This window comes from Falco cherrug, chromosome 7 (assembly GCF_023634085.1).
Source record: "Falco cherrug isolate bFalChe1 chromosome 7, bFalChe1.pri, whole genome shotgun sequence".
Classification (NCBI taxonomy): domain Eukaryota; kingdom Metazoa; phylum Chordata; class Aves; order Falconiformes; family Falconidae; genus Falco; species Falco cherrug.
In genome coordinates this window covers 42,806,540-42,821,246 of record NC_073703.1, presented here as the reverse complement: position 1 = coordinate 42,821,246, position 14,707 = coordinate 42,806,540, and the positions used below count along the sequence as shown (strand labels likewise).

The 14,707-nt window shown below is 42.9% G+C and overlaps 1 protein-coding gene across 2 annotated transcripts in view; it reads right to left on the bottom strand.

The window, feature by feature from the left end:
• CCDC88C (coiled-coil domain containing 88C) overlaps nt 1-14,707 on the bottom strand; it is a 102,099-nt gene that overhangs the window by 46,991 nt on the left and 40,401 nt on the right. For both annotated transcript variants that reach the window (XM_055715820.1, XM_055715821.1), the window contains exons 4-7: nt 14,411-14,480; nt 3,804-3,862; nt 2,096-2,179; nt 592-732 (exon numbers count right to left, since the gene is read on the bottom strand). In XM_055715820.1, coding sequence (XP_055571795.1) covers nt 592-732; nt 2,096-2,179; nt 3,804-3,862; nt 14,411-14,480 — 354 coding nt within the window. The remainder of the gene's footprint in view (nt 1-591; nt 733-2,095; nt 2,180-3,803; nt 3,863-14,410; nt 14,481-14,707) is intronic.

Below are 14,707 nucleotides of genomic sequence, written 5' to 3'. Positions count from 1 at the left end.
GACCACTAAAATATTCCCCTTCCAATGCTAAAAATAAGCAGCCTGTTTTGCTTGGAGAATTCATAACAAACCTATAGTAAGTAGCAGTTTTAATTAATGCAATTATAGTCAAAAGCATGACAGAAAATTAACAGGTTGAAGAAGGGGAGAAGCCTCCTCCAGAAATCTGAAGGGAAGGAAATGTATGAGTCAGCAACAGATAGGGCTGTCTTCACACAGAAAAAAACTAGAGAAGACACTGAAACCCATGATGGTAGATACAATGAAGAGACAGGCAAGCAGCCACTCAAAGACAAATGACTGAGCAGACACGCAGAGACAACAATCTCAAGACACAGTTGCAACTTCAAATATTTTACTCTCTCCACAAAGTGCAGAGACCACTCCACTCCTCTGTACCACTCATTTCACCACACCTTAGTATTTATGCAAGAATCAAGAGTGAAAAATCTTTCTACAGATTTTCAGAGGTGTAGTAGAAAGGCACAGAAGAAATAGAAACCCAGTGCACAGACATGACACAAGAGAAGGAATGGAGCCTGCATCTGCTGCTTCACATCAACTCTAAATGGGAGAGAGAAGTCATTGTACTTCTGTGCATTCATCTCTCTCATCAATGAGCCTCTTGAGGTGGAAAACCATATTCCTGGAGAGAGACTCTAGTTCTTCTGGGGCCATATCTGGGAGCTCCAGCCACTGCAAGTCGAAGACATTCTCCTGGTTGTGAGTTACCTAGGGACAGGAACAAAAAAAGATGTCTTTCTACTGGTTGATTTGTGAATTTGTTCGCCGTATACACTGCATCCTCCAGGTTCTTCTACTGATCGATTAAAAAACGTATCACATTTCACTAAAAACAGGTTGTAAAAAACAAACACAACTACCTTAACATAACATTACCCAGAATTTTTTCTATTTATAATTAAGGCTTTTAATAATTAATAATTAAAATAAATAATAATTAAAAAATTATCAGATACCTACTGTGATCAATAGCACATGTACTTGCGTATCAGAAGTATGCAACTGTCTTACTGCAAGCACTGAGGTGGTCACCACAGCGATCTGAAGGGACCGAGACCACACTGAACAGTTAGGCTGGTGTCTCACTGAGAAGAAGCCCTGCTTTCCATGAATTTGCAATTTGCAGCTGATACAGCTGGGAGGAGCTGCCTTTGTCTGGTTGCTGCTAGCAGTGTACCTTTCAACAGCCATCATACCCAAACCGATTTCCTCTGAATCATTTAGCAGAAATGTCAGGCAAGTCTCTCAAGCTAAGTTAGAGACTGTTGTCCCCGCTCTTGTCATAACCATGTGCTTAATTCATCACAAATTATTTATTTTTAAACCAGAACTATTTTTTTAAAGTGTTAAGAAAGAAGTTCCTGTCTTAAGACTTTCACTATTTGTTTCTCAAATCAGAGTGTACTGGGCTTTCTACACCTGTACACACTGACTATCAGCCACAGCCAGTGCCTGCTCCCGGCCAGGCACATCCAGCAGGGGCTGTTTCAATACAGCTCTCCTTCGGGTCGCCAAAGCAAGCTGGCTCCTTCTGCAGAAGCCTTAGAAATCCAAGAATACTTGTCATTGAAACAAACTTCTCTTTAAAACCAGACTATACGCCCAATTGTAGCGGCAGAGTACACTCTTCAAGACCATCTGAGCTCAGAGGCCACTGTCTGAAGCAAGCCACTGGGGAACCCGTGTTTCACCTACCACAGGACTCGGGGACTAAGTGCTTACACCATTGCTACAGGGGACACTGCAGCTTCTAAGCTATACGTGCTTTTTGGAAATATTATGCATATATCCTTACAACAATTCCTTCTAAACAGCCTGTAACTGGCAAGCAAGGCATTTACCACTGCATCTCTTTAAAACGCCAACTGAGCCAAGTAATGTTCCAAATGCCTATCATTTTCATCTTATAATTTGATTGCAGTAACATATTCCATCTTTTTTTTTTTTTGTGAAATTCATTAATCCATTAAGAAATTCCAAGCATTAATATTTCACAGCAAAAAACCACAACCCTGTTACATCAAGGAAGGGAGAGGTAAAAAGTCAAAACGGACAATACTGAGAGTCCCACCTCCTGAATGTGTGATACAATGGCAGCTTGGGTTTCAATATCCAGTTGTTTTATTCTTTCAATAAACTCTTCTTTTCTTTCACACTGTTAAAAGAAAAAAAGACAACCTGAAACAGTGCTACCCATCCTAAAACCTACTGCACCATTTTTCACTTAAATAAAAAAAATATCTACACATTGCTAACAACAAAATGTTTGAGATCTACACTCTGTCATGCTAGAAGGTATAATACTTCATTGCTCCATATGGAGCATGAACCAAACTACGCATTAAATTATTTAAACCTTTTACAGTCATTAAAATTAAGGCTAAGTTAAATGGCTGGTTTTGCTCTCTAAAAACAAGTTCAACATGCAATGAGATCAAGAGGTGGGGCAACAGCCGGAGAAAATCATCACAGCTTCATTAATAGAGCTGCACAAACATAAACCTGCATTTACATTGTATCATTTAACCTGTCTGCTTTGCTGTTTGCATTTTGCTTGGTTTTGGCAATGAAGAGAAATGCATCACTTCAGATACTAGCCACATCAATGCATAATGTTGCTTGTTAGACTAAATCAACATGTGCTTTAGATGAAAAATGGGGTTGAGAAACATTTTGGATAGAAATGAGTGACATTTCAGACAAACAGATTTTAGTAAATCTTTTACTTAAGGTTTTAGAAGAGACAGACATCTGCTATTTGTATATCTGTGATTGTACACTACCAACATTACTGCCTTCTTGTAACAACTCTGCATTGCGGAGAAGTTACACGCTACTTTTTAAATCCATTCTAGTATACTTTTGCGCCTGGTTCCGAGTCTCAACCATCCCTTCCAGTAGGGAGAACCTCAGACCCATAAACGGGGACTGAGGATGCACCGCAGCTTGCCAAATTAGACCTTTATTCTTTGTGCTGCAATGCAACACTGAGACAGTTCAGAGCAGCCATATGTAGACAGCTTTACCCTGACATAATTGACTTGACATAGCTGAGCAGGGTAAGTGTCCTAAGGCATGACAAAAACACTAGACAGACCTACAAACAAGGTCAATTATAAGCAAAGGCTAGCCTGCAACACGTCTATTGTTTATCACCCACAGAGTTTGGTGAGCAGAACACTGATTTCTTTATCCAGTAACAGTTGTGCATTTCTGGGGAGTTTCCCATATAGATTGCCTGTCCATTTATTTTAACAAATGCCCCATAAAAATCCCCACATGAATATACAAAGTATATATTAATTTTGGATTTTCTACACATAATATTCAATCAAAAGACTATGCAAATAAAATCAGGATTCATTAAACAAATGTTTAGACTGTTGGATTATCTATTTGTTTATCATTAATATGTACTGTTCCACTCCGTATTTTAAAATGGTAAGAAAACTAACAACAGTATTGGTATCAAGAACGCTGTTTAAAGCTTATCTCTTCCCACTTTGTTATCAAAAGTAGACTACTTAGTTGCAAGAACACATATCCGTGCCTGATTACACACTGGCAACAAATTGAGGCTACTGCTATCATAAAGTGTGCTTCCTTTCCCCTGCATTTCTTTCATTCACCTATTGTGTCTTCTCACAACTTCAGCTCACAAGCTGTCTTGAGCTGGAGATCTGTTCATACAGCACTGATCTTTGGATGGATTTTCTCAGTCCAGAAAAAAGTAAGAGATTCAAAAAAATCTTATTTTTCAAGCCTTAATGAATGATCACCTGTACAGCACATCCCAGAACCAACAACAGCAGCTTCTTGATTTCATCCATACTTTTACCTAGAGAGGAAAAAAAGGAATCAGTACATATTTACAACAAATTGCATGCTTGCAAGTGATCTTTTTCAAAACATTCTCCTGGAAAGAGAAGACCTTTGAATAAGTGCCTGAACAATATATATGTGTCCATTATAAAATCCAGTAAGACCTTTTTTTCCTCTACGTGTTATCCTCACCCACATTGTCTGATCAATGCAAGGGGGGGAAAAAATCCTCAAAATAGTTCAACACATATGCCTAATGCTTGTCCTTTGTTTTGTGATTGACGAGGGTGCAAAAAAGCCCACCAAACCACCACCACCTCCAAAAAAAAACCCCACCAAAACAAAAACACCCTAGGCAGAAGCGAAGAAGGGTTAGTCTCAAAAAAAGAACTTATCCTAAATTGTCTGTCTGTTAAATAGTTGCCACTCAGACTTCCCAAAGCTGAATGCCATTCCATGCACATAAATTATCTCCAAGAAATGTTTTCGCAAATAATTTCTGCCTCTGTTCTGCATCAAAGCCTGTTCACACTTTGAAGCACAAACCTCGTGTGCTAAGAGGAATAAAAAGTGAGTTACGTAGAAGGGAGAATATGCAGCTAACCATATGCTTGGGGAGCGGTGGGGAGGAGGAGACACATGCAGGTTGTTACTGCAGGGAATCCTGCTGTGACCAACAGCCCTGCTGGCTGCCTCCTAAAGCTGGGAGAGAGAAAGCAGCCAACCCCAGATCTTGTTTCAACAAAACTATCATGACCATTGTTGGGTAGTAAAGAAAGTTACATGTATCCAAGTCAGACAAAGGGAGATGGAAGGCAAGGAGCTTCAATATGGAAATTTAAAAAAATCATTATGGAAAAGCTTGTCCTCATCCACACTGGCGGAAGAAGAGGAGAGAGAAACAGGCCGTGTACAGTTTTCTCTCATCCCTATACTTCCTGACACAGAGCGTATAACTGTGGGATAAACGCTTCCATTCTATACCCCACTTGGGTGTTCAATTGCTCCTATCACTGTATAGACAGACAATTTCTGAGTGCAACTGTTCCTCCATCAACACCATGCCCTTGTAAGGCTGCACCGGCAAAGTTAGAGGCATGTACAGGACCCAAGGCCAGGGAACCAGAGTTAAACTGACTCATCAATTAAGCTGCTGCAGCCCCCCCAGACACACAAAGGCACACTGACCTATATTACCACTGGGGTTACTTCCACTCCCAGAACCTTGCAAGCCAGTGCAGCCACGTGCAGGCAGCTTAGGAACTAACTTGTTTTCCAATTTCCTGATTTTAGAGCACACAAATGCTCTAAACCACTCTTTGCATGTACCTTACCTGTTATAAAATTTTTCTACTTTTAGGAATGTTGATCTTTAAAATATTTCAAGAATGCCCTACAGAAGTTACCAGTATACTGTATGAATCAACACTGGAATTCTCAATATCAAAGTCCCACATTATTTATTAACTGTTAAGATTTTGCAAGCAGGAATTCTTCCCTTCTGCAGAAACAGACATATTTAAAATATGCTAGTTCACACTTCACCCTGTAAATACAGTATTGTTTATTTCCCTGAATATTTTAAAACTGTTTTTGAAAGTCATACAATCATTCTTACTCTTCTCTCCATATCTAGCAGAATCCATGGCTTGCTCTTTCCTGAAAAATTACAATGTAATATACAAATAATATTTCAGTCTGTGAAAGTCTGATTGTTGTGTATGATTCTGAAAAACACAACCTTAAACATAGACAGTGTCAAAAAAAAACCTGTCAGCAACAACAAAAAAGTATCTGTTACTTCATGAACAGTTCCTTTGAGGGCACTACTAGCCCAAGAAGAAACTTAGTTTGGTCAGAAGACAATTTTTCATGAAACTGAGTTCTCATTAGAGTTTCAGCACTGGGTTTCATTCTGCATCAGCTTCAGAGGAGATTCAGACCAGGGCTTAAAAAGAGCATGCCTGTGGGACACAAGATTAAGTTGCCAAGTTATGGAGATCAAGTGACTTCAGTGCGCGTGTGTGTCTCATTCTTCCGAACTTACTAAGGGCAAAGCATCTTCTCTATGGCAGACTGAAGGAGTAGACACCAAACAAGCACTCTAACCCTTGCACGCTCTGGGCACCTTCACCTGTTGACCATATATCCCAATCCACGCACCACAGCATCACAACTATCCTCAGGGTGAGCCTAGTGGCTTGAAATCACTCATTTAGAAAACATCAGGGTTACTTTCCATCAGTGAGAGCATCTACACCATCCTCAAGACAGGCAAGCTACTTAAGCCATTCAGGCCATACTCTGCCTCTCCGCACCAAAAGTGGGGGAGGCTTTGCTATTCTCTGCACGAGATAACAGATGGGCATCAGCGATGCTGCATGACCCTGTGAGGTGAAACACCTACAGGTATTAATACTGCAGAGAACCTTAGCAAGGTCAACCCTGCTCTGCCACCAAGGGCTGACCCTGCCTGGAAATACCACGCCGAGACCTTGTCCGCACGGGAGCCCTCCCATCACGAAGAGGAGGCAGACACAGCAAGCCCCTTGGGCAGCAAAGGCCAAGCCAACGTTTATAGAAAGGAGTGAGAAATGTAAAGACTCAACGTAAATGTGAGATTATTAGCTTGCTACTGTTTTAAACACAACATTTGGCAGTCTGCTCTCCCTACTGGCAGCTTTCACAGAAAACTTAGCTGTCTGGATTTTTCCAAGATTTCTTTTTTAATAAATTATTTTATGCTTGCAGGCACGCTATGCACGTATAAGGAAAATTAGATTATACTATGCACTAGAAACACTTTCAAGGCTGGAAGGTCTACTTGGCAGATCTTTGTCAGCCACAGAAGTGTTTCAGAAGACCACGTATGACTGCTTAGAGTTCAATCCCTTGGGCTTCATTCAGAAGCTGTTTCTCATGGGGTGGAGGCAGTTTGTTGGCATTAAGACACTCCAAGATCACTCTCACTCAAGCTAGATCTGAGTAACATTTTAAAGCCTCATAGAATAACATTATTTACAGAAGATATTCAGAAGAAATAAGGTATGAGTATGAAAAAAAACTCACTATCCATCTAAAGTGCTTTAGAGAGAGTTTTCAATTAAACCTCTGAATGAGCCAGGAAGGGATTAGTTACCCCCCCTCCCCTTTCATCTCATCCCCCAGGAAAGCTGAGATACCACAAGTTTAGGTGGAGTGCCCAGGGTTACTAAGTGAATTGGAAGCCCATCTACAGTTATTACACAGCACAGCAGCTAAGTTCTGCACTCAGGACAGTGCATTTATCCTGTAATGCATGTTGAACAAAAGCAAGCGATCTTTATTCCCAATTCAGTCACATCTCCTGAACAGCGAATGATTCTGCAGCGTTTCTCAAAAGCCTTGATTTGCGCTAACATGGCGAGGTGGTGCAACCGCACAAGCAGGAATGTGCAGGCTTCCCTAGGCTGGCACATTGGGATGACACAAGTCCTTCCTAGACGGTTGGGAAGAAAGTCTGCTGGGTCCACCCAGGCCTATTAGCAAGCCTTACCAAGACAGTGTCCTCCTACAACCTAGGATGCAAACACTTAGGTCTGGGGCAACTCCTTTCACACAGGTACCTACAAGCTGGAAACAAATGGACAGGATTGAAACTAGCACATAAACAGAAAGGTGCCCATTCAAAAAAAAACCCCACACCCTCTTTTCTTTTACATCTTTTTGAAAATTCCAGGGCAGATGCTCTCAGGCCATGTATTTGTGCCTGCAAGGGAGCCAGCCACCTGGGGGATTTGAATAAAGACCATCTGCTCCCAACCCTGAGAGAGGGCCAGCAGGTTTTCTGGAAAATAAAGGAAGGGAAAGCCCGAGCACCACCTGTGCATCCTGGGAGCCTCCCTGTGTCAGAGCCAGGAGACCCCTCTGCTCTCACAGGGCGACAGTGGGTGGGAAACAGATGGCAGGACTCAGGGAGAAGGCAGGCAGAGGGATTAGGAGACACAACAACAGTAAAAGGAGGATCAAGGTACAAAGACCACAAATTATTAAAAAAAAAAAAAAAAAGAGGGGGGGTAGGAAGGATGTCAGAGAAAACAGGAACAAGACAGTCCAAGCATGTGAAATCTTGAGCTTTTGCCACTTCTTTCTGCACATCTCTACTTTGATGCTCCTCCAGCAGAGGAGAGGGCGTGCCAGCACGTGTAGTGCTACACGTGGCAGCTGGTGGATGTGCAGAGAAGGTGGAAAGGGGTGAAACACAAGTGCCATTTTTCCCAACTGTCGCAACATCCTGAGTGTGAAAAGCTGAATGCTAGATTTACACTACTGGGGCAGTGTTTTGTTATTAACTTTACATTTTATGAACCTTTGTGCTTCTGGAGGATTGTGAAACAAAATAAGGAAGGAAACCAGACATGAAAAAATACCCCACTGAGAGTAGACATCTTTTATGATTTTGATATAAAACAGTTTCTATAGACACTTGTTAGCATGGACTTCAGGCTCTCATTCACAAACTTAACATGTGATTTGAAAAGGGGATCTAAATAGCAAAGCTTTTTGAAGAGACAGAAATGAGCCTACTTCAGGCAAATAAAACCTCATTTCCATTCTTGGTCTGAAAAAAGTTAAAATTCCCCCCCTCCCAATTAACTATGACTGTTTCAAAGGATTAACTGCCATCAGTTTCCAAGTACACTCACTAGCTGTGTTAAACTAAGCATGTCTAGGAAACTAAGGAATTAAACAATGTCTCTAAATAGAGTTTCAGGACCAGTACTGTGTACTGATATTCCTTGTGTGGGCACATGAATGAGTTGCCATTTATAAGGCATGCTAAAACCAGAGGTAATTATAAAAGGTGATTACAGTGACTGTGTAGATAATAAATATGCTGATGATTCTCACACAGAGCACAGGGGGATTTGTGGTGCAGTAATGAATTCAAAAAGCTGTTCAGCAAGAAAAAACACAGAGGAAGAGAAAAACAGAGAGGAAATTTAATAGTAGTAGCTGTCTATTGTACAGTGCAGTGAAGAGAACAAATCCTGCAACATCAGCTGCATAGTTCTGCAAGTCAGATTCCCGGGAAAATTTTATAAATCCTTTAATTAAACTTTCAAGTTTCTTTTCAGTTCCCTATATTTTAGAAAAGTCAAAGCCTTCATCTTCTCACAAATATTTTTGCAACTTCTATGCCCATGGCCAAATGAACTGAAGCACAGATTTGCCACAGCCTAGAACAAAACAATTTAGAGGACGTGAAAGCAAGTAAAATTCCTAAACCCAGCAGACATGTGCCTTCTCCTATGCAAAAGCCCGACTGCTACTTCATTTTTATTTTTATTGCTGGCAGCTCTGTTTTTCTGATAGCCTCATGTTCAAAGCAGAGCTGCAGAAGCCCTGTCCCAACTGTTGAGTACCAAATGAGAGCTAAATAGCAAGAACAGCATTCTTAGCTTTAGAGCTGTTCAGTTCATAATTTAACACACGTAACAACACTTTTGGCTGTGTTTTAGAAGGGAAAAGTGAGATTTGCAGATAGCACTGGTGAACAGACAGCTCTGAAAAACATGTATAGCAAAACATCACATGGGCTCGTTACAAGGAGTAAGTCACTGAAATTGTTACACAGTGAATCATACTGAATGATCTAACAGCTCTTTAGTCTTGGACCTATGGAATCAATAGTCATCAGGAGCCTTCCCATCTCAAACAGTACAAAGCCACACTCTTACCCATTCCATGAATGTGATTGTGGGATCTATTTTTCTTGCTCTGGTCAAGAGGAACCTTTCATTCAGATAACTTACCTACAGCGTAGAGAAGGCAAAACTAGGATTTCACCACTGCCTCTCAGACCCACCCCAACCCTGCAGACCGCCTGCACCTCACTCTCCAGCTCCCAGTACTCCTTGCATCGCCCCAGCACTGTCTCTGCAGATACCTCCTCCAGGATTCTCCTCCTACTCTCTGAGTCTCTGTCCTGGACTGGATAATGGATCCCGAAAGAGGTTGTTCCTCTACCATTGCTGTGGCTTTACAACACTTTTACAATAACTGTCTCCATCATTTCTTCCCTCCGTACTGCTGTCACCCCCAGTCTCCTCGATTCTCTGTGAGTTTCCCCTGGTGCTTCTCTGTATTCGTGCCAGAAGCACTGCTTCCTGTGCTGCTTTATCCTCACATCTCTATCTTATCTGCAGCCCTCCTTTAGCTCTCTCACTAACAGAGAGAATCACTCATTTCACTTGTTTTCTCCCCTCCCAAGCACCCCTGCCTTCCCCTCCCCCTGCAACACACTCAGTAACAAAGACATCAACCTGACAGTCACCTGGCCATCGCTCACCCACACTGCTCACTCCAGCCTATTCCTGCATTCAGCCTTTTGCAGTGGTTTTACTAACTTCTCCAACAGCCTTCTCCTCCCTGTTCCCTCTTTCCAAGCTTCCCATCAGCCCTCAGCCAGGTTCCTCTTCCTGAAGGAAGTTGTAGTTCTCCACTTCTCTAACCATTCCTTCAGCACATCTTACCAGTGACCATCTACTGAAGGGTAAGATCAAGATGAGGAGCTCTTGAAATCCTGTCCTTTAGAAACACATTCTTTGGAGCACGTGCATCTCAAGTCTGTCTTTGGTCACCACCTTCCTCTGTAGTGTCTAAGCCTGGACTGGTTCTCAAGACCATTGTGTAATATTGCTAAGCAAGAACTTCCTATTTTTTATACACACCCACACCATTAGTTTTAGACATCGAGAAGTTACATTTTTGCATTCTTTATCGTCTCTTCCTGTGTTCTGAATAATGCCAATGCAAAGTCAGCAATGGATAAAATACAAATTTTAGAAGACTGCATTTTTAAAATAAACAAAAACTACAAAAAACAAAACAAACCAAACCACCACATTTTAAAAGATGTCAGAAAGCGAAGCAAAGAAGCTGGAAGAAAGGAACACATGGAGGACCGATATCTTTCCTACAAGAGACACATCAGGTACTTTCTTCTAAGAAAGATCGATCTAAGGTACTGAAAAAAAACCAGCAGGTCAATGATGGGCAATTACAGCTAAATACAGGACAGTTTTCAAGTGCACAGCTTCCCCAGGAGCCAACACTATGGTTAATGCATTATGAGCCTCCTGCCAGCTGTCGCTCAGGAATGGCCATGACAAGAAACCAGCCAGCCTTTTCCATTGACACTTTGCCAGCAGAGACACTGCCTTGTTGGCCCAGACATCTCTATTCACTAGCATTCTTGACACTAGCAGCCCAGGCTCTGTCCATTCCCCATATGACCAAGAAAAGCAACAGCTCCTCTGTTTCTATTTTCTTTTCCACCCATGACAGTAGCCTGTACAGAAGAATTAAGACTGGCATTGCAGATTTTAATCTGCCAGCTGAAGTACATGCCTTACTCACAGCTTGATGTTACTGCAGAAGCGCCAAGACTATGAGCTTCAGTGGTCCAGCATTTTTAAGTCAATATTCTTTTCTGATATAAACACCTTTTTTGTATGTATACACACTAATGCTGCTAAGAGCAGCAAAATAAAAGCTTCAGCCAAGGTTTCTACCATTTGTTTGTCCTGGAGATGCCAACTACCCCATCACTGCTGACAGGGTTCATCCAGTTTTCCTTCTTTGGTAAAAACAAATACATTGTGCTTGGCACTAGCATAGGACTAAGGCAGAGAAAGAATGGGCATGGAAAAGAAAGTAAAAACCACAGCAACAAAACCTTTCATTTCAGAAATGTGGTTCTAAGGAGAAATCAACTTTGTTTTCAGACTAAAGAGCTTTAATTTTGTCTCACCAAACACAATGGACTCTGGACATGAGCTCACTGGCTTCCAGGTCACTTTTGATGTGATACTTCATGTGACAGATGTCCTTGCATAGACAACTAGGCCAGATAGATGTTTTTCTCCTTTTCCATTCTCTTCCTCACTGTTTTTCCAATTTGTCATATATGTACTTGTCTCTCCACATATTTTTCTTACCACACTTCATTTGCAACAGTTTCCTCACACTTTAGGGCAATTCTACAATAGCCTTCTGGCATGTACATATTGGTACACCTGAACTGATCATACAAGCACAGAGGACAGAAAAGCTGGAGGACAAATGATTCACCTATGGCAGACTACATCCTGGGTCACTTGCAGCAAGGAGTGAAGAAACAGGACTTTCAGCAAACAGTTGCTGCTCTAGCTTTGTTAAGAAATCACTATGACATGTGTGTGACATGCAAACACACAGATATATTTCTATGTACAGGTATGTAAATATAGATGTTACATATTAGATACATTGAACTGTGAGACTCAGAGGTACTATTTGTAGTTTGGCTACAAACACATATAGTTAAAAACATGTTTGTAATTTGGCCTGTTAGGAGACTGGTTGGCAGAGTTCCTTGGGAGGCAGCTCTGAAGGGGTAAAGGAGCTCAGGAAGGCTGGACATTCTTCAAGAAGGAAACCTTAAAGACACAGGAGCAAGCTGTCCCCGTGTGACAAAAGACAGCCAGCAGGGAGGACTGGTCTGGGTGAACAGAGCGCTCTGGCTGCAACTTGGGGGAAAAAAGGAGAGTTTGTGACATTTGGAAGAAGGTGCAGGCAACTCTGGAGGACCACAAGGACGTTAAGAGGATATGCAGGCAGAAAATCAGAAGGGTCAAAGGCAAACAGAAGTTAATCTGGTTATTGCCATAAAAGACAGTAAAAAAGTATTTGTATAAACACATTAGCAACAAAAGGAGGGCTAAAGAGAATCTCCATCCACTACTGGATGCAGGAGGAAACACAGTGACAAAGGATGAGGAAAAAGCTGAGGTACTTGATGCTTTCTTTGCCTCTGTCTTTAATATAAGACCAGTTCTCAGGGTACCCAGCCCCTCGAGGTGGAAGACAGGGACAGGGAACAGAATGAAGCCCCCATAACCCAAGGGGAGATGGTCAGTAACCTGTTACACCACTTAAGACACACACAAGTCTATGGGGCCAGATGGGATCCACCCCGGGTGCTGAGGGAGCTGGCAGAAGCTCTCACCAAGACACTGTCAATCATTTATCAGCAGCCCCGGCAAACCAGGGAAGTCCCTGCAGATAGGAGGTTAGCCAACCCGACACTAGTCTACAAGAAGGGCAGGAATGAGGATCCGGAGAAACTACAGGCCTGTCAGCCTGACCTGGGTGCCGGGGAAGGTTATGGAGCAGATCAGCCCGAGTGCCATCACGTGGCACGTGCAGGACAATCGGGGTTCAGGCCCAGCCAGCATGGGGTTATGAAAGGCAGGTCCTGCTTGACTAACCTGATCCCCTTCTATGACAAGGTGACCCGCTTAGTGGATGGGGGAAAGGCTGTGGACATTGTCTACCTGGACCTTAGGAAAGCCTCTGACACCATCTCCCACAGCATTCCCCCGGAGAAACTGGCTGCTCGCGGCTTGCATGGGTGCACTCTTCCCTGGGTAAAAAACTGGCTGGATGGCTGAGCTCAAAGAGTGGTGGTGAGCGGAGTTACACCTGGCTGGGGGCCGGTCACAAGCGGTGTTCCCCAGGCCTCAGTACTGGGGACAGTGCTGGTTAGTATCTTTATCAATGATCTGGGTGAGGGAATTGAGTGCACCCTCAGTGAGTTTGCAGACGACACCAAGTTCATCTTGGTGGAGGGCAGGACGGCTCTTCAGAGGGATCTGGACAGGCGGGACCCATGGGATGAGGCCAGTTGTATGAGGTTCCACAAGGCTCCATGCCGGGTCCTGCACATGGGTCACACCAGCCCCACACAGCGCTACAGGCTGGGGGCAGAGTGGCTGGAGAGCTGCTGGTGGGAAAGGGCCTGGGGGTGCTGGTCAACAGCCAGCTGAATACAAGCCAGCAGTGTGCCCAGGCGGCCAAGAGGGCCAACAGCATCCTGGCTTGTATCAGACACAGTGTGGCCAGCAGGACTAGGACAGTGACTGTCCCCCTGTACTGGGCACTGGTGTGGCTATCTCAAATCCTGTGTCCAGGTTTGGCCCCTCACTGCAAGACAGACCCTGAGGTGCTGGAGCGTGTCCAGGGAAGGGCAATGAGGCTGGTGAAGGGTCTGGAGCACAAGTCCCATGAGGAGCAGCTGAGGGAACTGGGGCTGTTTAGCCTGGAGAAAAGGAGACTCGGGGGAGACCTTATCGCTCTCTACAACTACTTGAAAGGAGGCTGTAGCAAGGTGCGGGTCAGTCTCTTCTTCTCAGTAACAAGCAATACGACAAGAGGAAATGGCCTCAAGGGAGGTTTAGATTGGATATTAGGAAAACTTTCTTTACCAAATGGGTTCTCAACCATTTCCCTGGGCAGCCTGTTCCAATGCCTGAGTCAAGATCCCTGGAGGTGTTTAATAGATGTGTAGATGTGGCACTTAAGGATATGGTTTAGCAGTGGACTGGGCAGTGCTAGGTTAACAGTTGGACTTGAAGATCTTAAAGGTCTTTTCAAACCTAAACAGTTCTATGATTCTATTCTAATTTAACACAAGAAAACAAATACAATTTTTATTTAACATTTCAGATGAGGGGGGTGAAGAACCCAATAAACTACTCACCAGAAAGAGGATCTTTGCCAATCATTAAAACATTTGGTAAATTCATTACAATCAGCTGCTGAAGGACCTCCTAAACAAAAGAGAAGAACAGGCAAAGCTCAGTATGAAGGAATCCAAATCAATCACACCACAAAGAATACAGAACACCATCGATTACAAAGCTTTTAAAATACTGGCAGGTCAGAGGTCACAAGAGGAAGCCCCACTTGACAGAGAAATCAGTATTTGAAGACAGCATCAAGTTGCACAGCTAACATACCCTAATTGCGTCCTTTAACAATGGCTAATATAGAACTT